The sequence below is a fragment of the Salminus brasiliensis genome, chromosome 1 (assembly GCF_030463535.1).
Source record: "Salminus brasiliensis chromosome 1, fSalBra1.hap2, whole genome shotgun sequence".
Classification (NCBI taxonomy): domain Eukaryota; kingdom Metazoa; phylum Chordata; class Actinopteri; order Characiformes; family Bryconidae; genus Salminus; species Salminus brasiliensis.
Genome location: NC_132878.1, coordinates 8,691,521 through 8,717,981, shown reverse-complemented (window position 1 = coordinate 8,717,981; position 26,461 = coordinate 8,691,521). Strand labels below are relative to the sequence as shown.

General features: G+C 44.5%; 1 protein-coding gene across 2 annotated transcripts in view; it reads left to right on the top strand.

Annotated features, from left to right (window-relative positions):
- mcc (MCC regulator of WNT signaling pathway) overlaps positions 1 to 20,842 on the top strand; it is a 122,737-nt gene extending 101,895 nt beyond the window's left edge. For both annotated transcript variants that reach the window (XM_072658282.1, XM_072658364.1), the window contains exons 13-17: positions 1,287 to 1,521; positions 8,014 to 8,223; positions 14,997 to 15,088; positions 15,348 to 15,470; positions 18,544 to 20,842. In XM_072658282.1, the coding sequence (XP_072514383.1) occupies positions 1,287 to 1,521; positions 8,014 to 8,223; positions 14,997 to 15,088; positions 15,348 to 15,470; positions 18,544 to 18,724 (841 nt within the window). In that variant the 3' untranslated portion in view covers positions 18,725 to 20,842. The remainder of the gene's footprint in view (positions 1 to 1,286; positions 1,522 to 8,013; positions 8,224 to 14,996; positions 15,089 to 15,347; positions 15,471 to 18,543) is intronic.
- Positions 20,843 to 26,461: the final 5,619 nt, after the last annotated feature.

Below are 26,461 nucleotides of genomic sequence, written 5' to 3'. Positions count from 1 at the left end.
ATACACCAATATTCACCAATTGCGTTGGACACCTCTGGAATTTGGCCTCCATCTTTAACCCATATGTGCAGTGAACACCCACACACATACACACACAGTGGACAGTGAGGCCTTGCCCAACAGTGAGAGCTTACAGAGCCAGAGTATCGAACCCACAACAGCGGACAGGGAGCACACGTCTGGGGCGGTGGGCAGCCATCAGCCTTGTTTAAGGGCCTTGCCCAACAGTGGCAGCTTGCTGAGCCCAGGTATCGAACCCGGTTAGGCGCCACTGCCCCCAATTGAAGAATCAAGACATCCACTGTGCACAAGTTTCTCAGTACCTCAGAGCTCATCAACCAAGACTAATAACATACGCCATATCTGGCACCACGGCGTTATCAGCAGATCCTTTAAGTCCTGTGAGTTGTGAGGTGGGGCCTCCTATAAATTCCATTGTCACCGGTTCACTAGTTGTACTTTTCTTGGAGCACTTTTGATAGGTACTGACCACTGCATACCAGAAAACCCCCACAAGACCTGCCTGATGTTTGAGATGTTCTGACCCAGTCACCTAGCCGCTGAGTTTGGTTCTTGCCAACGTTGCTCGGATTCTAATGCTTTTAACATCTCATCTTTAAGAACTGTCTGTTCACTTGCTGTCTAATATATCCAGCCCTTGACAGAAGCCACTGTAGATGAAACTAATTGGTGGTTTTCACATCACCCGTCAGCAGTGCTAATTTTCTATGACTGATTTGCATATTTATTACGTTTAGTAATTCCGGATCTTTAAATGTAAAATTTCAGTGATTTCCACAAAGTGAACCCTCTTTCCAGTCTTTATTACCAACGTTAATTGAGAGCAACAGTATGATGGTAAATCATACACACAGACAGTGGTTCAGCTCTCTTTCATACAGCTCGTGGATTCTTGTTAAAGTGGAGGCTCCTAATAGGAACTGGAGCATCACTTTGCTGCTACAGTTGTTAAAATGCTGCAGGTTGACTTATTCACAGGTCTTTCGACGGGTGCCGTCCAGAGTAGTCTGCTGAAGGTGTTGAGAGTATCATTTTACGGGGTACAGATTGCAGATTGTTAGAACAGCACATGAGCAGCCTGTGCTATTATAAATAGAGTCAGGCTAGGAAAATGCATTAGTGACCAGCCAAAACATTTATGTTATTGATAAGTCATGGCCTTATTAACGTTTTTAACATTGACAGTCCTAGTGAAGAATATCACACTGAATGTAGGTGTTCATTATTCGTTCAATTGCTGACATCTTTCCCTGTCTCCACCACAGCACGACCAGCTCCACAGCCAGCAGCTGCGACACTGACTTCTCCAAAGAGGACGAGCATCGGCTGAAGGACTACGTCCAGCAGCTGAAGAACGAGCGGGCGGCGGTGAAGCTGACCATGCTGGAGCTGGAGAGTGTGCACATCGACCCGCTGAGCTACGACGTGAAGCCGCGTGGAGATTCGCAGAGGCTGGACTTGGAGAATGCCGTGCTCATGCAGGAGCTCATGGCCATGAAGGTATAGAGTATTTCTGACGAGAAAGTAAAATCGTTTTTTCTTTATCATTCAAGATAATGTTACATTTACATCTGTGGTACACCGTGTGGACAAAAGTATTGGGACACCTCACTCATTGTTTTTCCTGAGATCAGGGGTATTAAAAAAGACGGTATCCTCCTGCTGTTGTTGGAGTGACTGTCTCTACTGTCAAGGAAGAAGGCTTTCTACTAGATATTGGAGGACAGCATTGCTGTGAGGATTTGATACGGTTTTAAAAACGTTAGTGAAGTCAGGGTGTTTGGTGATCACCATCCCAGAAGTACTGGATGGAGTGCCAACCATCATTCCAGAGAACTCAGTTCCACAGCTCAATGCTGTATTCTAGAAAGAATTCTTTATACCCCTCTAGCCCACACCTAGCATTAGGCATGGTGCCAATAGGTCCAGAGAGTGCTATTCTATTGGCAGCACCTCTCTACAGAGACTTGACAAGCTGAGAACCTGGCTTGCTGTCGTTTCTGCTGGCAGTGGCAGGATTTACTATATTTCTTGGATAGATATGGAACATCTGGTGTGCTGTTGTCCGTCTACTGTCATGCTGCAAACACTGACCCAGTCTGGCACTCCACTAGTGGCGGTGGTGTGTCTGTAAGAGGAGCATTGCCATTGTTATGGTTGAGTTTGTGAAGGTAGCAGAACAACGTAATACTATAAATTATATGGACAAAAGTATTGGGACATCTGCTTATTTATTGTTTATTGTGGAATTAAGGGTATTAAAAAGAGTTTATCCTGCATTTGTTGGAGTAACTCTCTCCCGGAGTGTCTCTCCTGTCCAGGGAAGAAGGCTTTCCACTAGATTTCGGAGGAGCATTGCTGTTTTTTGAGGTCAGGATGTTGGATGATCACCATTCCACCTCATCCCCATCTCCCCAACTCATCCCAAAAGTACTGGATGGAGCGCCATCCATCATTCCAGAGAACACAGTCAGCTCCACTGCTCCACGGCTCAGGGGGCATCTGGCATTAGGCTTCATTCGTTGGTCTGCTCCAAAGAGCCCTATTCTATTTGCAGCACTTCAGTACAGGGACTAGACAAGCTCTCTGTGTGTGTGTGTGTGCGTGCATTTGCACATCTGTGGCAGCAGTGTAAAAAGTAGCTGAATGCTGGTTCATTAGGGGTGTCCACAAACATTTGAGGGGCTCGCTGATTAGTTGAGTCAGGTGTGTTAGAGCAGCAGAAGAGCGGGGAACCACTGCTTAGTAGTATCGGTAAGTGTCATGAGTTTTGATATGCAGGGCTGCCTTTTTGATTGACAGTTCTCCCTGTAGATTTTTATTTCTTTATTTTTTTGAGTGGAAAATGCAGAAATCTTGGTACTGTAGGAACTGTGCTCCATTTCCCGGTTAATGAATTTGCAATGTGTTTTCTTCTGCAGCTGCTTTTCACTGTCTTTGAAGTCACTTCCTTCAGTTACTTGGAAATTCTTAGTCCTTAACTTGGAGTTCTTGTCCTTAAATGAACAGCATTGCTTTGCAGACTATTAGGAGAGCACCAGACAGCACAGCACACAGTCCTCTCCGACCTGGTGCGTAACTGAAGAGGTGATTCATTGATTAATGACGAGAAGCTGCCAGCCATAACAAATGCAACCATTTATTTATTTATTTAAATCTTAAATATTTGAGATGAATTCTTTGTGGAGCAAAAAGAGAAAAGTGCAAGAAGTACAAATTCTGAACTTTCAATCTACCCTCCATTTGTATTTGTAAGAAGGAGAGGAAATAATTCATGATGATTTAAGATGATAAGATAATCCTTTATTAGTCCCACAGTGGGGAAATTCTCAGTGTCACAGCAGAAAAGGGATAGCAAGACACTCCGATGCAAAAACATAGATAAATTACCACTATATACACAAAATAAATAATAGAAGTAAAAAAAGCAATAATGATATTATTTACAGATTATTTACAGATTATTTGCATGGCAGATTAGTTGTGTCTGGTTTTATGGAAAAACACAATTTATTTTTTTACATGTTTTTGTTATTGTGTGACAATCAAAACAAACTGGAAATTCACCCTCATGTCATCAAAAGACTAATAATGGCAAGGACTCCAGTGCAGGGTTGTGAACGACCCAGAAAGTAAAAAAAAAACAAAAAAAACACTAAGCTTTTGTCATGAGTTTTTCCAACTATCTGCTGGAACAGCCAATCTGCAATCAATCAGTATGTCAGTTCATTAATGCATATATATTCATATTAATGACCACCGCTCAGTGTCTGCTCAGGGTGTCAAAATTGACCAAAGTTTCCAAAGTACTTTTGGATCAAATCCTGCAACAGTAACAATAAGCAGTGGACAAAGTTTTGGGGTAAAGAGCTAGTATCATCATAGCAACACATGTAAAATGAACCTCCGTCCACTTCAACAAGACAGAAAAGGTGAAATACAGCAGCTTCGGTGCTCAACACAACCTACATGTTAAATAACCAAAGTTATTTTTATTCTAATAGAGCAGCAGTATTATCAGATGTGTTTTTAATCTGATAGATGGAACCAGGTTAGATAGAAACTGATACTAACTTCCATAATGATGCACCCTGAAACACAAGGAAACTCAAGAAAGTCAGGTTTGTCCCAACTGTAGCTGTGGTGTTCAATCCAAACAGATTAAATTAGCCTCCTTAGCAGGACAAGAGGTTCCAGGTTCATCCACACAGTAGTTTTTTTGTGTGTGTGTGACGTTGTGGTGTATGTCTGGCTAACAGTGCATGCAAACGAGAGAGAGGAGCTGTAACGGCATTGAATGTGAAGCTAATTATTATAACATAAGATAAGATTATCCTTTATTAGTCCCACAGTGGGGAAATTCTCAGTGTCACTGCAGAAAAAGGATAGCAAGACACTCAGATGCAAAAACATAGATACATTACCACTATATACACAAAATTAATAATAGAAGTAAAAAAAGCAATAATGATATTATTTACAGATTATTTACAGATAATAGTGAATTGACACTTAATTGCACATGTGTGGGTGGGTGGGGGGGGGGGGGGGGTATTGCACATTGTATATTATGCAGTGTTTCATTGTGTCCAAGGTGTAAAACCTCTAGTCTGTCACAGGGAAGTGGTCACGTAACCCACTACGATACACCACCTACTTCTCAAGATGCCGCTGTATTGTATCAAATATTGTGAATCGTCAGCTCCATAATACTCACCAGGGTATACAGCACTCAATCCTCACTCCCACAAGCCCACAGTGAAGCTGGCCTTCAGCTTGGCACTTACAGGAGAAGCTCCAGTGAATTAGTGCTACAAATTCTATGTGATGCCTTTACAGTTATGGCAACCTGGACGCCAGTGTGTGTGTGTGTGTGGGGGGGGGTGTTTTGAACTGACAGAGCTGTGAAGGAAGTTCATAACTAAAAGTCTGCCCCCAGGGAGCCGTCAACTATAATGACAGCTCCACTGTGTTCAGAGACAGAGAATAAAGAAGAGAGAAGCCTCAGTCAAACGAGCGTCCATCAATGCTTTTCCCATTTTCACCTCAGCTCTGGCTTTCCGGTGGTTCCCTCAGCGGAGACGCTTGTAGATCAGAGAACGAGGGAGACTCCCCCAGCTCTCTTTGAAGCCCTGCTTTCATCTGAAGCTCACCTGTGTGTGCGCGAGTGACCTTCAGGATGACATTTTCCTGAGCTGGCCCAGCGTCCTGACTGGAGATTCGATGTCGGAGCAGATAGAACAGAGCAAGGCTGAGGGGCTGACGGCCCCTCAGGATCGAAGAGCGCTCTGAATAGGATTTACACTCAGAATTACGCTGGAGTCAGCGGCTCGGTGCTGGTAACCTCCAACAGATCCGTAGTGGTGCTCGATGCGTGGAGGTGGAGGGAGTACATCAAGGCCACACTCCAGACGCAGTATTGAGTCGCAGACGCACCAAACTTAGTAGGTAGATGCAATTGTGTGCATTTCGCCAGACACCAAAAATTGACTCAGATTGGCCAATGGGGGGCGCTATAGCTATATATTGAGAATTTCCCCACTGTGGGACTAATAAAGGATTATTTTATCTTATCTTAGTGTAGCAAAACACATTTTGGATCATAGCTCTTAAACCACAACGGCTAGAGATGCTTTTCTTTTGGCGGCTTTATTGGGTCAGTCCAAACATCTGATTTGCATAATATTCAGATTGTGGGAAGATTGTATGTAAACATTATGACCATTAAAGGCCTTTTAAGAAAAGCCCTTCATCACCTTCTCTATGTAAATTAGGCCTTGTTGGCCCAAATTGCATAAGGCCTCTGCATTGTGCTGAAATAGTGCTTGAACCCTCGGATTGCCGCTTGTGGTTATATTTAGTGTTATTATTGTTGCTCACGGTCCTATGAAAAACATGTATCTCCAAAACAGCAGTGTTACAGGAGAAGAAAAAAAACCTTCCTAACCTTCAGCGAGCGTCTTAAGATTTTAAAGTCATTTTGGAGCATTTCTATTGGTCCATTCATCCAGAATTATTTATATACTGTACAGCATCTGCAGGGTTCAAAGGATGGCGTAAACTGATAAAAATGGAGAGACATGCTTTTCATTGGACAGCAGCGTATGCTGCTGATCTACTGCTGTTGAAGTTCAGCGGTGGGGCAAGTGGGGCTAGGTAAGGCCTTAGTCACCCAGGAGGCCAGTGTGGTTCTACAGTTATGAACTTGGTTAAGTTGGCTGAGCTTAGAGGGAGTGGGTCCGGGATGCCAGGCCTCATGGTTGAGCCTTTCACAAACTATTTACTCCTGTAAGGGGAGGAGAATGGGCTGGGCTCTGTGTGTAACCCCAATTATTTAATTATATTTAATGTTAAATATTTATAATCAAATAATAACATATAAGAAGTAGCTCTAGCCTTCAAGGAGTTAAAAGAGCAGCTTTCACTGCCCCGGCCCTTTCCTTGACTTTGCATCTGCTACAAGTTTTCCTGTTGAACGAGTGTAGAGTGCAGAGTGAAGTGGAACGTGACTGTGCCCTTTCAGGTCCTCTTGTGTAGCTATCGCAGCTGTAAAACTGTGCATAACTGCTGGACGGTGAAAGCTGGTTCTCCATTCAGGAAGAGGAGATGGAGCTTTTTCAGTTGCATTCAGGCATCCAGTGAAAGCACTTCCGCCCGCTGTGATGTGAGAGGAGTGTCAAACACAGGTCTGGGATCAGTGAAGGCGTTTCTGTGTGAATTAAGCTCTACAGCTGTGCTGTATGTTGAGTCTGCAGCTGCACGGCATGACTCACTCTGTCTCTGTCTTTGTGTTGGTTTTTGAAGTTTTCCGTGTCAGAGGCAGGGAGGTGTCTCTGACATTTTAGGAAACGCAGGTTTTGAACCTTATCTCGTAGCCTTGCTTTGAAGTGTCTGCTGTCAACATGCCGCTCCGCTGTAGGTTTTTGATGTGATTAAAGGGCTTATGGCATTGAGGTGTTCATTGTGGTTGGCTGGATTACTGCAGATAAACGCCATTGTACATGGTGCTATCACAGTAACCTTTTGAGACACCAACAGTGAGATTCCTCCTCTAACATAAATACTGCGGTCAAGCCAGCCTAAGTCAAATTAGCCAGAAAAAAACATACCGAAAGTATGCCATGAGGTGGAGAAAAGGGAGCTGTTTGACCCTTCCTCTGATATGTATAGAAATTAGAGTGCTAGGAATTTCAGTTATGTGCATGTAGTTTTCTGCTCTAGTTAATGTTATAGTATTTAATTGTGGAAAAATAAATTTATTGAAGGTAAAACACTCAGTAGTTGAAGTCTCCAGCTGTTTACTGGGAGGTCTGTGGGTTGTTTATTTAATGTGTAATGGTTCTATTGGATCACTTGCTTGCTATTAGGGTGAAGGTAAAGTATACAATAATATAATAAATAATGTAGCCATTATTGGAGTACATACAGTTGTGAGAAAATTAAGTAAACTTGAAGTTCACTGGATGTTTTGCACTTTTGACTATTAATAAACTGTGGCCTGATCGCTACCCCAGTCACAATTATAGACAAACACTGTCCACTTAAACTAATAACACACACAGTTGTACTGTTCATGTATTTTATTGAGGACATTGAATGAACATCCACAGTGCAGGCTAGAAAAAGTAAGTAAGCATCTGAAACTTTTGGAACTATATCACAAAAAAGAACAGTGCACCCACACCCCAAGACCTCATCATTTAGGGCTTTGCTACCTCAGGCCCTGAACACCTTCCTTTACAGGTGTTTCAAAATATTAAAATAGGAGAAGGCGTATTGATGCCTGTTTTTGTGCTTGATGGAGGAGTATGATGCAGTTTTAGTGGCTCTAAGCCACGCCCCTCGTTGACATTACAGTGCTTGGCTTAAAAACACATCCCCAATTTTTGAGAGAAAAAAAAAGACTGTTATCTGTCATAATAATAAACGTACATTACATTTCACTGGTGTTTCTCTAACATACTTCTTTTGTCCCTCTCTTCCTGACTGTAGGAGGAGATGGCGGAGCTGAAGGCTCAGCTGTATCTGCTGGAGAAAGAGAAGAAGGCCCTGGAGCTGAAGCTGAGTACACGCGAGGCACAGGAGCAGGCCTATCTGGTGCACATCGAGCACCTAAAGTCTGAGGTGGAGGAGCAGCAGGAGCAGCGCAGGAGGTCGCTGGGGTCAACAGGCAGTGCTGGAGCCAAGGACAAGAGCGGGAAGGTGAGGAAAATGCACACAGATTAAACACTGGCTTCAGTCAGAGGTATATAAATGTAAATGAATGACTAGGAACTGATCTTCACCGTCAACTCGTCAGATTGTTAGGCTAGGTGTTAACAAATGCACTATAATAAAAAAAAAACATCATGTATTATATATTGTATTATCTATTAAAATACAAAAATGGAGCTTGGTGTCAGACTGTATAAGGACTACACCTACTCATTCATGCAACCATCTAATCAGCCAATCAGCAGTGTCAGCAGTGCAGTGCATAAAATCATACAGATACGGGTCAGCAGCTTCAGGTAATGTTCAACCATCAGGAAGGGTTCTCCAGGATCTCCGGGATTTTGAGCATGGGATGACTGTTGGTGCCTGAAGTACTGATACTCTGGGACTTTTAGCCCAACAGAGTTGTTTAGGGCAGTGAAATAAAGAAAACACATCCAGTGAATGTCCAACAGAGGTCAACAGAGGATGGCTAGACTGGTTGGAGCTGACGGAAAGGCTGCAGTAACTCTCTGTACAATTATGGTGAGCAGAAAAGCATCTCGGAACACACAACACATCTGACCTTAAGGAGGATAAGCTACAATGGCAGAAGACTGTCAGCCCATAACAGAAAGCTTGAGGCTGCAGTTCAGTGGCAACAAGCTTTCCAACACTGGACAGTTGAAGACTGCACAAACGTAGCCTGGTCTCATTAGTCTCCATTTCTGCGGACGCACCTACGGTCAGAATTTGGTGCCAACAGCATGAATTCACGGACCCAACCCTCTTTGCGGCAGCGGTTTAGGCTGGTGGAGGTGGTGGTGTCATGGTTTGGGGAATTTTCTTGGCACACTTGGATGCCGCAGCCTATTTGAGTGGCATTTCTGACCTTGTGCATCCCTTCATGACCACAGTTTACAATCTTCTAATGGCTTCATCCAGCATGATGACCCACCATGTCATGAGGTCAAAGTTCCCTTAAACTGGATTCAAACAGCAAGTGCATTTAAACACACACGCACACACACACACACACGCACACACACACACACACAGCTCCTGATGTTTTAGCAGCAGTTGATTTGCAAAACCTTGGAGTAAGTTATAATAACTGTGCAGAGTTATTATCCTACGCTCCCTACAGTGCCTTCTGGAGTCCAGGGGATTACTGTGCTAGTCGTCTGGGGGAGCAAAACTCACTGACTGGACCTCTGTGATGAATGCTTTTGGGTAGATTTATTATTTCCTCCTTATTCCTTTTTTCAGAAACCCATTATTGTGTTTTTGTTGAATCTGTTCCCTCCCTGACTCGTCGTCATGGTCATCAGTCATTGGAAATGCTCTGTGTGCCTGAAGTGGGAACAGCTGGTGTGTGTTTAGTGGCTGGGAGACCGTGTGCTGGTGGAAAGAGGTTTAAGGAAAGACTGTGGAATATAATCATTTGTCATATCAGTCTGTTTTTGTTGTTTCTGTATACAGGAAGAACTTCTACAGTGTAGAACTAACAGCAGAAGGTATTTTAGATGTATGTTTGATGATGTATGTTTTCAAGCAACCCAGCTGCATAATCCAGTTGGATGTTCGAGCCAGGCCTATTTTAATGCAGTCCAGTCCAGTTTGAGTCTTTGTGTTAACTGCAGAGCGCCATCTGGTGGCCTTAAGGCTCTGTTATTAATGGACATTATTCCCAAGTCGGCTGCAGCAGCAGTGAGGAAGTTCTCAGAAGGTAAATAAAGGAGTTGAGGTTCTGCAGTGTGGAGCTATTTTACAGTGGAACATGAAAACAGACCATAATATCTGACCCTTTATAAAACCCTCACTGAAACGCTCTGTTTTACCAGCGGGAGAACCGGAGAACCGCTCGCTCGCCTTTATAAACCAGCACTGAAATCACACACAGCATACTCACCCACTATAAAACAGCTATTACACACCAGTAGTCCAGAGTGTGTACCACTACACACACACACAGAGGAACTGATTAGACTGTAGTGTTGTAAAGGAGCTGGGAGCTGATTGGTCAGGGAGGAGAGTTAGGCTGGATTATAAGATAATTAAACACTATAAAACAGTGATTTTAATAAAAGTCTCGACTAAACTAAATCAATCAGTCCAGAATGTCTGACTATAGAAACTGATACTAAAATAAAGGGATTTTACTGAACGGATTCATTTATCAGCAGCTTATCTGATCTACACGGGGCTGGATCGGCTGATACTCAGCATTAAGAGAGAATCCCTAAGAGACATCCCTGATTACCTATTTACAATAATCTGATATTTTCTGTCATTCTGGATGTGATACTACAGCTCTCAGTTCTTATAGCATCATTCTGGACACATCTGACGTAGTTACACTTGAAATCCATTCAAACTGTGGATTTACTAAGAATCCCATTCGTTGTACCAAAGGCAACAGCATCAGCTCTTCTTAGAGCCCACGTGAACATTAAACCAGTGTCAGACAGTGCCTATGATGATGAACAGAACGATACAGGACTTGAATCTGAAGTTGTAGCACTTTTACCTTTCCTACGCTATATGGACAAAAGTATTGGGACACCTGCTCATGCATTCATTGTTTCCTCTGAAATCAAGGGTATTAAAAAAGAGTTTATCCAGATTTTGTTGGAGGAACTGCCTCTACTACCAAAGAAAAACTTTCTACTAGATTTTGGAGGAGCATTGCTGTGAGGATTTGATTGGATTGAGCAAGAAGAGCTTTAGTGAGGTCAGGATGTTGGATGATCACCACCGTACCTCATCATCCCCAACTCCCCAACTCATCCCAAAAGTATTGGATGGAGCAGCGTCCGTCATCCCAGAGAACACAGTTCCACTGCTCCACAGCTTGAGTGGAGTCCTCCAAGTCTGTGCCGAAACTAATTAGGTTGAATTCGGTTAACCATTAGCCCAGCATCTCCTGTTCCGAACCAAGATACCAAATATGTTTTGGCTGATCGGCTGCATCTGGGGTCCATCATAACTCATGATTATGTGATCTTATTGGTTGACCTATTCCTGGGTTAGTGACAACATTGCTGTCCGACTTTGCTGAAGCAGTAAGTCCAAACTTTTGAACAGTGGTTCAGCACAGTGAACAGTGTGTCGTAGAGTCAAGGATCAGGATGGCTTTTCCCTGTGACTGGCTGACTGTCAGGATCTGTGTGTTTTGAGGCTGGTTCGGAGTTTGTCTCCTTCATCTCTCCGTCTCTGCCGTTCTCTCAGTTCTCCAGCTTTAGAAAGCGCTCTCTCGCTCAGAACACACTTCCAAAAATGCACTCCTTTCATCCTGTCCTTCCGGATCTCTCCACCTCCTCCTCTTTCACTCTGAAACACACACACAGGAACCCGGGACCCAGTTTGACCCGCTCTAGTGAATTATTGAAAGCACTGGAGGCTCAACTCACAGCACCCTACTGAGGCTCAAACAACCCTGAAAGCTCAGAATACCGCAGTTTACTCCTCTTCTCTCCTCCTCCTTTCCTCCCCTCTTCTCCCCTCTTCTCCCCTCTCCTCCCCTCTCCTCTCCTCTCCTCTCCTCTCATCTTCCCTTTCCTCTCCTCCTCACCTCTCCTCTCCTCCTCCTCTCCTCCCTTCTCATCTTCCCTTTCCTCTCCTCACCTCCCCTCTCCTCCCCTCTCCTCTCCTCTCCTCCTCACCTCCCCTCTCCTCTTCTCTCCTCTCCTCCTCTCCTCCCCTCTCATATTCCCTCTCCTCTCCTCCTCTCTCTCCTCTCCTCCCCTCTCATATTCCCTCTCCTCTCCTCCTCTCTCTCCTCTCCTCTCCTCTCCTCCTCTCCTCTCCTCCGGTCCTCCTCCTCTACTTTTCTCTCATATTCCCTCTCCTCTCCTCCTCTCTCTCCTCTCCTCTCCTCTCCTCCTCTCCTCTCCTCCCCTATCATCTGCTCTCATCTTCCCTCCTCTCTCTTCTCCGCTCCTCCTCCTCTCCTCTTCTCTCATCTTCCCTCTCCTCTCCTCCTCCTCTCCTCCCCTCTCCTCCTCCGCTCCTCCTCCTCTTCTCTCTCCTCTCCTCCTCCTCTCCTCTCCTCCCCTCCCCAGACTGATTTCCTCTGAAAGCCCGTCGCAGCAGCAGCTCTGCTGGACAGTGTCCAGCTCAGCGGTCATGCTGCTGTTGTTTGTGGAAACCCTGCTGCTTCATCATTTTCACATTTCTGAAGGTGTCTGAATCTGGGGGCTCTGGAAGATAATGTATTTGGAAGTGATCTCGTCTTTCTCCCCATTCTGCTCACACACTGTGTGTGTGTGTGTGTGTGTGTGTGTGTGTGTGTGTGTGTGTGTGTGTGTGTGTGTGTGTGTGTGTGTGTGTCAGACCAATGGGGCTGTGAAAGCTGCCATACTCTCTTATCAGCGCTTCTTCAAGCTGTTGAAAATGAAGTCCTGACCTGCAGTGTAAAGCAGCCCCCCTTCTCTCTCTTATCCTCAGTCTCTCTCTCTCTCTCCCTCTCTCTCTCCCTCTCTCTCTCCCTCTTTCTCTCCCTCCCTCTCTCTCCCTCTTTCTCTCCCTCCCTCTCTCTCCCTCCCTCTCTCTCCCTCTCTCTCTCTCTCTCTCTCTCTCTCTCCCTCTCTCTCTCCCTCTTTCTCTCCCTCCCTCTCTCTCCCTCCCTCTCTCTCTCTCTCTCTCTCTCTCTCTCTCTCTCTCTCTCTCTCTCAGGAGTCAGGAGGTCCTCATTCTGCCTCTTGACTCTTGGCTCTAGTTTGTAAAGCAGCTCTTTATCCGTCCTGGTTGGATCAGCTCGTCGCAGTGCTGTGCAGGAATGCTGAGCGGGCGAGTGTGTATCTGATTACGAGCTCCGCAGCCTCCCCGAACAGACAGGAAATGATGGAGTTGGCTCAAACATTCACCCATAAAACCTAATATCACCAGCAGACTCTGTGAAGCAGAGAAAAACGAGCAGGTTCTTCCCCTCTTCTTCCAACCAGCTCCGTCAGAGTGGGCAGAACCTCAGGACTGTAATGTCAGCATGCTGGAGGTCATTCTGATATCACACTATTAAGATTTCTCTGTGTATTCTTTCATTTAGGATTTGACCCACTGCACAAAAGTACTGTTGAACTGCCTCGCCAGCATCTAGACTTGAGAGTGGGGGTCGAAACTTCAGGCAACTGTTAACCCTTTAACACTTCAAGGCTTATTACACACTAAGGTGTTTTACTCAGTAACTACAGGGACTTCTGTACAAACTGGTGGGGCTGTTCTCTGGTAATAGAAGTTGTGTGTGTGGTCTTTCACACCAAATGTGTTTTTGTTTGTGTAGGCTCATTTCAGTCTGTTCATGTCCGCAAAGTCCGCAAACTATAGCTTTCCTTGCTAATAGGTCCTCGGTGAAGTTGAACTTGTCCAACCTTATCCAAAAAAAAAGTGAATAGGCCTTAACTATGGAGCGCCTCTCCATGCCTGGCACTAGGCAGCATTTTGCCAATAGGTTAATCTGTTCATCTGCCCCAGAGAGTCCTATTCTATTGGCAGTACATCTCTACAGAGACCAGACAATCTGTGTGTGTGTATTCGGACATCTGTGTTGTCCAAAGTTGGTCCAAACTTAAAGTAGCTGAAGTAGTATGCATTCATTACAAGAAGGGGTGTCCACAAACATTTGGCCTTGTTGTGTATTATTAATTATTATTGAGGGGGATTGTATGAGGGAAGAAGCTGCTCCTGTGTCTGCTGGTCTTAGGATACAGGGTTCTGTAGGGTTTCCCGGGAGGGGGGGGGTTGGAAAATGCTGTGTTCAGGGTGAGAGGAACCTGCAGTGAATTTCCCTGCCTGGTTCCTGGTTCTGTGGACAGCACAGGTCCTAAAGAGAGGGCAGGGAATGACCAGCCGGTTCATTATAGAGATGCAGGGGAGCATCAGCAACGACATGCTCTGAAAAGCCTGCAGTGACGTAATGGATCATCATACCACACACCCCTACTGCTTCAGGCTGCTCATTGGTCTGTAGTGTCTCTCTCTCTCTCTCTCTCTCTCTCTCTCTCTCTCTCTCTCCCTCTCTCTCTCCCTCTCTCTCTCTCTCTCGCACGCTCTACAAAGTGTGTTGGCTCATCTGTCCGTGTCGACTCTAATAATTAAAGTCATTTATCAGAGAGAGATGTGCCCTTTCTGCTTAACCTAGGCCTGCTGCATGCCTGTACTCACCTGCATGTTTATCCTAAATTCTCTTCTGTCTGTCTATGTCTCTCTCTCTCTCTCTCTCTCTCTCTCTCTCTCTCTCACCCTCTCTCTCTTTCTTGGCCTCTCTCGCTCTAGTGGAAATGTCTCCGTATGTGTTTCTCCTGCTGGGATTAAATCACTGGAGCTCCAGAGCGACGTTTGAACAAATGAAGACATAACAAACCGCTTCATGACCTAAACATGCTCTACGCCATTACTCTACGCCTCATAAATCACCAGAGTGTGAGACGCCCCCTTGTGGCTAAATGCGGTTAAAATCACAGCTTCAATGGGTACATGGCTATTAAAAGGCTGGTGAAGTGGTGTTTCTTTATCCGCCAATCTCTTAGGGCCTGACTGTTCTATCAGCTGGGATTCAGACTCACAATTTCCCAGTGGTCGTGGACATTTTAGACAGTTGTGCCCCTGGAGAACCCAGTGTGGCTTCCCCCTTTATTCATTTTATTTATTTTCAGAATATGAAAGTGTGTTTCCTTTATAGACGCTGTTCACTTATTTTTACTTAGATTAATCAAGCAAATGTGTCATATGAACATGTGTACCCAAACTTTTGACTCAGGCTATATGTTGCATCTTCTCCACAGGACTTGGGGGATTCTTCAGCCGTTAATGTGTCTGAGCTGAGGAGCCTCAGCGACAGCGACCTGGCAGCAGAACTCACCAATGCCCTCCGGAGGTGAGAGCACACACACGCGCCTCTGAACCCTCAGTTAAACTCCACAGATCCTTAGCTCAGCACTTTTCTTATCTATCTAGCTCAGTACTTACCGCACACACATCTTCCTTCTTCACCTGTAAATAAATAACTTTTACAGCTTCATGATGCAGATCTTCAATCTCCGAAGCTCCTCTTTAGATGGAAAACATCAATGGAATGACTTCAAAATAAGCAAAATTAATAAATAAAATTTGGAGAATGTGTTTGTCGTTTTCAGGGAGAAAAAGCTGAAGAGTCGTGTGCAGGAGCTGGTGGCTGCGCTGGAGAGACTAACCAAGAGCAGTGAGGTCCGACACCAGCAGAGTGCTGAGTTCGTCAATGACCTCAAACGAGCCAACAGGTGACACACCACACAGCCCACACATATAATACACAGTCATAGCTGAATATTATGAGCATCCCTGGTTTGGAATCAACTCCGCCCATTTCATCAGCTCCACTTTCCATATAGGAGCACTGTGTAGTTCTGTGAATCCAGGCTGTATCCATCTGTTTCTCTGCTTACTTTGTTATTATCCTCCTTTCACCCTGTTCTTCAGTGGTCTTCAGGACCCCACAGAGGTCAGCACTGTAGTGTTAGTGTGTGTTGTGCTGGGGAGTGAATCAGGCACAGCAGTTCTGCTGGAGTGTTGAACCCGTTAGACCCTGTATGTAAGCCCACACTTCAGTTTTTCTCTCTTGTAAAATGAAGTTGCTGTCATCATTAAAACAGCTTCATAGGTCCTAAAATAGAACCCTGTGGGACGCCACAAGACATGCTAAACCTAACGATCACCAAATACGTCATTATGCATTATGAATAAAAGCTAAGAATAATTGACCTAGAGTCCACACACTGTCCACTCTACATCTACAAAGTGGACCAACTAGGTAGGAGTATCTAAGTCGGACAGAGAGGCTCATCACAGTATGTGTTGGTCATCCTCTACTCCTTTATCAGTGATCGCAGGGCGCTGTTGGCTGGATATTTCTGGTTGGTGGACTTTTCTCAGCCCAGGAGCACTGCTGTGTGCTCCACTCGTACCACCATCACCACCATGTCAGTCAGGGATTAAAAAATGACCCACCACCCAAATACTACCTGCTCTGAGGTGGAATTATAGAACTACACAGTGCTCCTATATGGGTGCAGTTTAAAGGATGGGCAGAGTTCATTTCATTGCAAACCAGGGGTGGTCCTAATATTCTGATATGACTGTGTATGTCTACATTTACATTAATGCCATTTAACTGATGCTCTTATCCAGAGCAGCTTACAAGGTTACTCGTATTACAGAGGTGGGCCAATGTAGTGTTGGCAGTCTTTCCCAAGGTGTAGCGCCGCATAGTCAGCCAGACCAGGAATCGAACCCCAGTTGTCGCACCACACTAAACACTACCTGATGTACCAACAGCCACGTAGATCACATGGCAGACTGTTCTGGGCTCCAATAATGTTACAGTTAGCCTTTTAAACTGCAGGCTTATTACTGCTGCTGGTACATCAGGATGACACAGCAGTGTAGCCTGAAGGTGTGAAGTGTAGCAGATGCCAACTGGTCAGGGGAAGGACCCTGGCGCTCATTCATCCATCAGCGTCGGCGGCAGGCCAGTAACTATTAGCAAACTAATCTGTATGGTCTGTAATGAAGTGACTGAAGAACTGTGTAGCTGCCTAAAAGTGACCTGAAGAGACTGCCTGCCATTTGATTTCCACAGCCAGGATGCCCCCTAGTGGTGTGCTTGTATAGCCTGCAGTTCCTCCACATAAGCCACCCTTCTGCTAGATCTATGGATCCAATCAGACAGCACAGCAGTGTTCGTTTTAATCTGTGTGTGTGTGTGTGTGTGTGTGTGTGCTGTCAGCATGTGTGTGTTTATAATGATGATCAGCCCTTAGGGGGCACGTCTCCGTGCTTAGCAGGCTGATGGCAGTGAGCGTGTGTGTGATCGGATGGGCTGTGCTGTGATTAGTGAAGTGCTTGTGTGACTCCAACGAGACCCACTTTAAGGAATGGCCTCTCCTGATTTGATGGACCCGATGATCCATTACAGCTGTTAGCTGGAGAGCAGAACCTAGATAGACAGAAGACCTTCAGACGCCGCTGCTTTGATTTTTTTGTATATTTAAGACTGCTGTTAACACTTGGAGGAGACGTTCAAGTACACAGTTCTTCCACTGCATTGTTTAGCTGAACTGTCTCTAACCCTGAACAGCTCTAAACAAGTCTAAGTGTATAATGATCCTATAAAAGCAGCCTGGAATACATATCACTGTTATAAGAAAGCTGAGGCTGATTACACTGTATTAACAGTTTGGGATCAAAGGACCAAGAGAAAGGGCGTCATTTCACACAAACTCATCTGGAATCTGGTCAGTTACACCTAAAATCAGGCAAAACTTACTTTAAAAAGTCAATTCAGTTTAAAAATGTAGATTTTGGCTAATAAATCTGTGGATACTGAATTCCTGCAGTATTTGAAACTATGCAATGAATGTGAATAAGCTTTTGGAGATTTTGTGATTAGAAATTAACTAGAAATTATTTCATAGGTATTTTTATAGGTATTTGTCCTGATTTATTATTCTTGAACATGAGACATAAGCGGGCACTTAAGTACCCCCTTCGAAACATTGGCCCTGTCACCAATAGATCACAGGTTTGATGTTCTTCACAGTTTTAGTGTTCTCCTGTGTCCAGTGATGTTGGGTTAGCGGCAGTTCAAAAAGAAGTGGTTGGCTGGCTTAACACATGCTAGCCTTTCTCCTCCCAGCACTGGTGTCATTTTGTGTGATCGGGGGAGTCATAGTTAGTGAGTGGGAAATGCAGTACCGCATGCAGTAAACTCCTATATTAATCAAAGTAGCTTTTCACATCGGCTGGTCAAGCACAGAAGTATGCTTTGTGTTTGGGTGATTTTGATGTGTACCCTGCTGCCCGCTGTCCTGCTGTAGGGCCTCGCACTGATTCATCCTCACCTCACTGCAGGACCCTGCTTCTGACTGTTTACCGGCATGTACTCTCACTCACATTTTCATCTTGTTAGGCTTGACACCACATTTACCATTTTTTCTATATTCAGTTTTGTTGTTTTTATTGCTGTTTTGTTTTTCCCCTTTGGGTCTTGATTCCTCTCAAGGTTTCTTCCTCTCGACCCGAGGGAGTTTTTCCTTGCCACTGTTGCCACTAGCTTGCTCTAAAGAGGCTCAGACCCGGATCTCCCCAGACACCTCGAGGAACACAGCTGATCTGTAGCAAAAGATAGGCCCCTAGAATCACATACTCACATACACCCCCCCTCCCCATATGGCACCCCTGCCAGGCGGGCTGCATCACGTCTTCTGCTGTGTTACAATTTCAGAGGCTCAAAGACATTTGATTTTAAAGTGTGTGTGTGTGTGTGTGTGTGTGTGTGTGTGTGTGTTTTAACAGTAACCTGGTAGCTGCTTACGAGAAGGCTAAGAAGAAGCACCAGAATAAGCTGAAGAAGCTGGAGTCGCAAATGATGGCCATGGTGGAGAGACACGAGACACAGGTGCGCATGCTGAAGCAGCGCATCGCCCTGCTGGAGGAGGAGACGTCCCGACCGCACACCAACGAGACCTCCCTCTGATACACACACACAAACACAGGCGAGACCTCCCTCTGATACACAAACACAGACGAGACCTCGCCCTCTGATACACACACACAAACACAGACGAGACCTCGTCCTCTGATACACACACACAGACGAGACCTCGCCCTCTGATACACACACACAAACACAGACGAGACCTCGTCCTCTGATACACACACACAGACGAGACCTCGCCCTCTGATACACACACACAAACACAGACGAGACCTCGGCCTCTGATACACACACACAAACACAGACGAGACCTCGCCCTCTGATACACACACAAACACAGACGAGACCTTCTGAAGCAACTCTGGCCAACTCTGAAGCCGCAGACCTCTAACTGACCTGGCCATGCTCAAACCACGGGTCAACCGTTTTTCATGGGTTCTGTTGTGCTGAGGTTGGACAAGCTTTTACAGTACGGTGGTAAAATCCCATTAAACCTGATGAGGAATTGGAGCTGCTTTGTTTCATACATCAACGTCTTGATTTCTGTCCCTGAAACACAGCACAGCACCAGCTCATCTTATTATTTGCCCAACACATAAATATAGGGTTTAATTTTCATGGGTAATCATAATTAAAATGTTACCAAACTGTGAGAACAAATACTCACGTGTTATTTATTTTATTTAAAGCTTAATTAGAGTAAATTAAGATTGTCAGCAACTAAAGCGACCTGATAATATTTAAAATTGGAACCTGACATTGGAAATTGGTGTAGAACACATGGCTTTCTACTGTAGTAACGCTATGGGAGCGCCCGTCTTCAAATTACATTACAAGTGGCAATCATCGGGGACCAAGCACTCTTTTGGAGCTAGTAGAGCACAAATCATGGGCACTGCATTTAGACTGGCTTTAGTTTTTAATAGCTGTGGGGTCTCAAAAGGAGATATGACCTATATTCCGTAGTGGTTGAGCTCAGTTAACTTGGTGATTCCATAGCAATTAACCCTTAATTACCCTTCATTTTAGTCCAAGTACCCGATAATTTCTCCTAGGAATGATGCCACCTGACTCTGCTACAGGGCTTCACTTATTTCACTGCTCATGTCCGTTGTTTAAAGTTGGAAAAAAATGTTGAATGTCCATTTTAAAATAGTCACTCCAACAAAAACAGGATAAACTCTTATGTAGTGCCTTTGATTTCAGAAGAAACAATGAATGAGCAGGTGTCCAAATATTTTTGTCCATATAGTGTGTGTGTGTGTGTGTGTGTGTGGTTAAACACACTCTTTAGGTATTTTAACAAATACCCTTTTTAAGTATACCTTTCCCATTGTTCTCTAAAGCTTGCCCAACCTAACAACAGTTGCTATGATGGTGATGATGATTTGTGGATATTTCCGCATAACCCTGGAGAAGCACTGCCACGATTTGCTGAATAGAACTTCTGAGAAGCACCAGGTTTATTCTACACACAATCCTCCCGAACCTTTTCCTGTATGAGGAGCCTCAAGTAGGTCCGAACGACCAGTACCGCTGGAGGGTCAATGTGGTCTGGTTCCTCAGAACTTCACATCCGATGAGACTGTTCAGTCCTTCAGGGCACATATAAGACTGAGCCCCTGCTGTAACCTGATCGGCAGAGCTGGAGATGTTACAGAGTGTTTCTCTGCCAAGCCATTACTGAAAGCTTTTCTTGGAGACCTAAAAGAAAGCCTGTGTGGGCATTATGGAGCATAGCGCCTGCCACTTCGTCCAGTATTTTAATGAACAGATAGTTTACTTTTATCCACTTTTACAGTATTGGACAGTCAAACTTCCAAATTTCTAAAAATCTTTGGAGGCAACGTTCAGGAAATTCATCACATCACTATAATGTCTCCATTATTACAGAAGCGCATTCCCACCTGAATCTCCTCTGTTTCTGGCAGCAGACACTTAATATCACAGAATTATGACTTACTATGTCCGTTTTTCAAGTAAATGGTGACTCTGTAGCTCCAAACAGTGGCATATTTTCTCAATGGTTTGACACTTGTTTTTGTTTTTTTATATTTGGCCTCATATTTTGCAGTTTAGACTCAGTATCTCAAGATAATGACTTATTTTCTGATAATGTTGACTTTATATCTCAAAATAAAGCTTTATTTTCAGGGATTTTTGATTTGGTATCAGGATATTAACTAATTTTCTCAAAATGTTGACCGTCAAAGAATTGCGAACTGTTTTCATGAAATGTTGACTTTACTACCTCAAATTTCGGACTTGGTCTCTCAAAATATCGGCTTATTTTAGTGTTATTTTGATTTGGAATCAGGATATTTACCAATTGTCTCAAAATGTTGACGTCTTATCTCAGAATAATGACCTGTTTTCTTGAAATGTGGACTCAAATTTCTGACTTGGTGTTTCAAATTAGAGACTTATTGTCTCAAAAGTTTGACAAAAATAATAACCTTGTCTTTTACATGCTGACATATTGTTTTATATGTTGATGCAGTAGATTGAAAAAATTACATTAAAAAATGAGTCAGTTTTTAAGTTATTAAGTTATTTTGAGATATTAAGTCAAACTTCAGAAAGAATTCATCGTTATTTCCAGATACTAAAGTCTAACATTTTATCTACGGCTGCCAGAAATGGTAAAGGAGGAAATCCTAAGATGTTTCTTTCAGGACTAACCACACATACACACACACACACTCTCTCACTCACTCTCTCCGGTATTGCAGATATGGTGAAGACAGTAGCCATATTATCTAATAATCGTACAGTTTATTTTTGGGGTTTCAGCACGGTGATGTAGTCTGTAATGATGCCTCGCCTCAGAAGCGGAGAGCAATTTGTGTGCATGAACGAGTCAGAACCGGTTCACGGGTCTCCCTCTCTCACACACACGAGAACACAGCACTATCCTGACGTGACCTCATACACAGCCAAACCTACAGTCCCTCCTAATGAGCCGAGGTCAGACCAGCTCTGATTCTGATCAGCTCTGCTGGGAAACTTTGGAGTTGCTTTGGCTGCTCATCCAGCACACGCTGCTGCTGCATGTGCAGTTACTTGGAGTCTTGGCTCTGTAGGTTCTGAACACGTGTGTGAAATGATGCTCATCTGCGTTTAGTAAGTTTAATGTAGTTAATAGACATCTGTAATAATTACTCTCAAACTTCAGCACATACGCAGAACCAATCCAAACGAATGTAATTCATATTTAACAAAGCAATACGTCTGCAGTCTGAGCTGTTGAGTGTGCCGCTGTTTAAGAGTGGTGGACGCCAGCAATAAGCATTTCTGTGGTCCTTACGGAGGCCCCACATTGACAGCAGTGCTGCTTCCATATTTGCTGTGGTGATGGCAATTACCTATCCATGCTCGGCCCACAAATTCGTTCCTGGATAACTACTGTTGCTAGGTTGGACAAGTTTTACACAACGCTGAAGGCAAAAGTCCCAATCAGTGTGTTGACATTGACCCACCACTTCATCCTACTGCAGTTCATCCCCGCCCATAGTTAGAAGGCTTGTCTTTTTTGAATGGGGCACAATATAGAGCAAAGCAGAGTTTGAGGCATTGTGGATGAGGTTGGGTGGTGACCTTCCAACATCCTGACCTCACCAACGCTCTTGTCATTGAATGCAATTAAATCCTCACAGCAATGCTCCTCCAAACTCTAGTAGTAAACCTTCTTCCTTGGACAGTAGAGACAGTTACTCCAACAAAAGCAGGATAAACTCTCTTTAATACCCTTGATTTCAGAAGAAACAATCAATGAGCAGGTGTCCCAATACTTTTGTCCATTTAGTGTAGATTCTCAAATTTAAAGGCACATTAACCAAAACAGACACATTTTAGACATTGGGGAATTGGGTGGGATGGTGGTGCCAGTCCTCGCTCCAGACTGTAAGAAGTAGTTGGACGTGTTCTCCTCGTGTCTGCTTGAGTTTCCACCCGGTACTCCAGTTTCCCAAAAACACACATGGTAGGTGAATTGGCTGTGCTAAATTGCCTTACTCCTGGGAGTATTCCTGCCCAGTGATCCCAAGATTCCAGTCTTGAACCTAACCAGGATGAAGTGGATGAGAAGACGAGTAGATGGACTTTGGGATATAAGACGAGTGAAAAAAATAAATACAAGGAAAACGCATACGGACCCTTTAAAATTAGAGCGAGTACGCAGAACACACCGTATCACAGCCACCAAAAGAGTGAACGCCTCCACACACAACTCACTCAGAATCAGGAGACGTACGGTCCAAACGGCAGATGGTGTTGCTATGGGAACACGAGATGATCACCAAAAATAGGTTCAACTCGAGTCTGTTCAACACTTCACCCCATCTTAGTTTGTTCCCCTCACAGGACAAACACTCGAACCTGTGCTCCTCCTGTTCATTAGGGGCACGGGGATCTTAGACAGCGCTCTACTAAACTACGGTTGCTACAGTAGACCACGTTTGTGGGCGGAGCCTGGATAGGCCAGTTGTTTGCTTTGCTACACCATGTGCTGGAGAACCCCCGACTCCATCAGTTTCTTCTTATTTGAAGGAGGGTCGTGAGACACCTCTTGGCCTCATGGTGCTGATTGCATGTAACAGCTGCACTGGGTAGTTGTGAACCTCCCAGTTGCGTTTTTCTGACCAGCAGTTTCATTTTACCCACATTAAGGCCACGCCTTTCTAACCCATCACAGATTGGTCATGATGCTGTCTGCCTCATGACCAATCACATTGCCAGATTTCAGAGTGCGTCTGTGTCTCCCCATGTCCACGTGGGTCTCCTCCACATACTCTGTTTTCCTCCCAATTTCCCAAAAACACACACATGGTGAATTAGCTGTGCTACATTGCTCCTGTTTCTGAGAGCAGTGCCCTGAAACTGACTGCCCTGAGCAGGACAGATGGATAAGGGGTCTTCATGCACCGCATGGTGCCGTGGTAAAAAGACAAGCAGTATGATCTGGGTCATGCAGCTCTATGAAGAAGCACTACTCCTGTAATCTGAGCAGTGGGTAGATTGGACTGTAGATCAGCCGAGGTGTGTGTGTGTGTTGCTTGATGCACCTACTCCCCAGCGATGCTCTTCATGCACACAAATCCCACAGAACTGAAACATGCACACTCCTCCTCCTCCTCCTGGACTGCAATAGCACTTTCTCCTCGCACCGCTGGACCACATCACCACATTGCCTTCTGACAGACTTTCCTCGTTTTTTTTTTCTTCCTTTTTTTCTGAAAACAAAAAAAGAAAAGAAGAAAAAGCTGGACCTCCTCAACCAGGCTGCTCCTGTGCTTCCACACCACGGAGAGGAAACACCCTCAGAAAGCCAGAAAATGCTGCAGTCATAGCGATCACTGTTTACACACAGGTTTCAAGTGTTTCCCTGAAAGGCTCCACAAATGGTCTCCAGTATAGAAGAAGCAGTTGTTGGCCTCTGCTTGAGGAGCTTGTCTGCAGCTGAAAGTACAGATTTAGATGGAAAGGCAAAGGCTAATTTTGTTTGCGGCCATGCAAAAACCTGTATCTCCACAATGATAAAAATCCTTCTTAGCGTTCAAAAGAAGTCAGTGTTTTAAATTTTACTCCAAGTCATTTTGGAGCATTTCTATCGACTCTTTCATCAAAACACAAGAATTGTTTTTGCATGATATAAAGAACAACTGCCGGATTCACATTATTTTAACATTCACATTAAGTGATGCAGTTTTTTTGCCGGACAACTGCAATGACCCCGTTTAGACCTGGTCACTTCATGTGTCTTGAGTATCAGGACTATATCTGGATCAGGACGAGCCACAGACAAATGCCAGGGTAAACACACCCAAGACTCATTTACCACAGATCCAAATCCTGATACATTTGACTACCAAGTAAATGATACTGCTTACCAGGATCCAGAGACCGGTCATGTGAAGTGACCAGGTGTAAAGAGGGTGACTGTGTTTATAGTGGGACAGTATTACTTTAGCCCAAGTTACTCCAAACAGACAACTGGTGACCAGTTTACTGGCAAACAGCAGCTCTGGGATCGTAACTGGCTTTAAATAAGATAGAGGTCCAAGCCAGGATCCCGTCCCACAAAAAACTTGAATCGCAAAAATAGGAATTTTTACATCCTCCTAAATGTTTAATGGAAGTCAGTGTAAAACATTTTGGAGCGTTTCTATTGGTTCATTCATCATAAAAGTCTGACTGATGTGAAGAACAGCTGCCAGAGTCAAGTTCTGTTGAAGTAAACAGCAATAACAGAGATACGAGGTTTTTGCAAGACCGGAACGAAGAGCAGTGACTGAATTTTAGCCCCTTGTCAGGTTTCTGGCTGTATTACCGGCTTTACCCTCACTATGGAATGTTGCACTGTTCTAGAGAACTGTGTACATGAGAGGGAGGAGTAGTGGAACCATTTAGAACCCTGTTAATGGAAAAGAGAACATTCTAGAACCCTGTTAATGGAAAAGAGAATATTCTAGAACCCTGTTTATGGAAGAGAACCATGTACAAGGGAGGAGGGGTGGAACCACTCTAGAATATTCTAGAACCGTGTACATGAGAGGGAAGGGGTGGAGGTGGAACCATTCTACAATATCCTAGAACCGTGTTAATGGAAAGTAGACTGTTCTAGAACTACATGAATGGAGAGAAGATTCCAAAATGTGTGAAGGTTGGGTGGGTGATGTTCTACAGAGGAGAAGTTTTGGGGGGCACGGAATGAGGAGAATTTTCTAGAATAGTGTTGATATTAAAGGGGGGGGGGGCTTATTCTACTGCCCCCCGGTAATCACGGGCGGGGGGGGGGGGACCCACCCTCAGTGTTCAGGTTTGTTGGAGGACGTGGGGTCATCGGGTTGTTCTCCACACGGTTCCTGTCGAGATGCCTCAACACCACGTCCTCCGTTTCGGTTCTGAGTCTGAGAGTAAAGGCGAAGCCACTGAACACATTGTGCTGGAGGGGCGGTCAGTGGGTGGGTGGGGTTTTGGGGGGGTATTTGGGGGAGTTTGAGAGCGGTTCCTAATTTGCACAGATCTGTTGTTTTGTTTTTTGTTTTTTAATCAAATCTTTGCAATCATTTTTTTATTTTAATACAGAATGTATTTGTTTATATAATAAAGAAATAAAGCAATGTACAGAAAACTGAGTGAGGTCAGTTAGCCTGTCCAGTTCGGGGCTTGGGCCATTTGAGTGGTTTATAAGAGCTGAATAAAGACTTGCGTATTGTTGCAGTCTCACAAAAACTGTATCTCCAAAATGACAACTTTACAGGAGCAGGAGAAAGCCAGTGGAGGTCAATGTAAAAAAAAATGCAGTAATTTTGGAGCATTTCTATTGGTCCATTCATCATTAAATTCTAATAAAAGAACAGCAGGCAGATTCACATTCTGTCAAAAAAAGCAAAAAACAGCAAATCTGCAGTTTAGAAACAGTGAGGATGTCCATCCAGAACATCAGACACTGTTAAACCTGATGCCACATGGGCTCTGAGTGGTCCAGTGGACTAAGGCACTGTCACTATGACCAGAGGATCACTGGTTTGAATCCTGATAAGCAGCCAGAGCCCAAGAGCACATCACTTCAGTGTGCCACTGACCAGCACGGGTGTCTGGCATCAGCATCAGTTTGGAAAGAGGTGGTGGTGGTGGTGCATGTGAGACAGGGCAGTCCCCACCCTCCCCAAGTCGGGAGCATTACACACGTGATCAGGGAGAGTCGTAACGAACAGGTTAGAAAGGACAGGTCTCTAAATTTCTTCTAGGACGCACTGGTACCCAGTAATATTG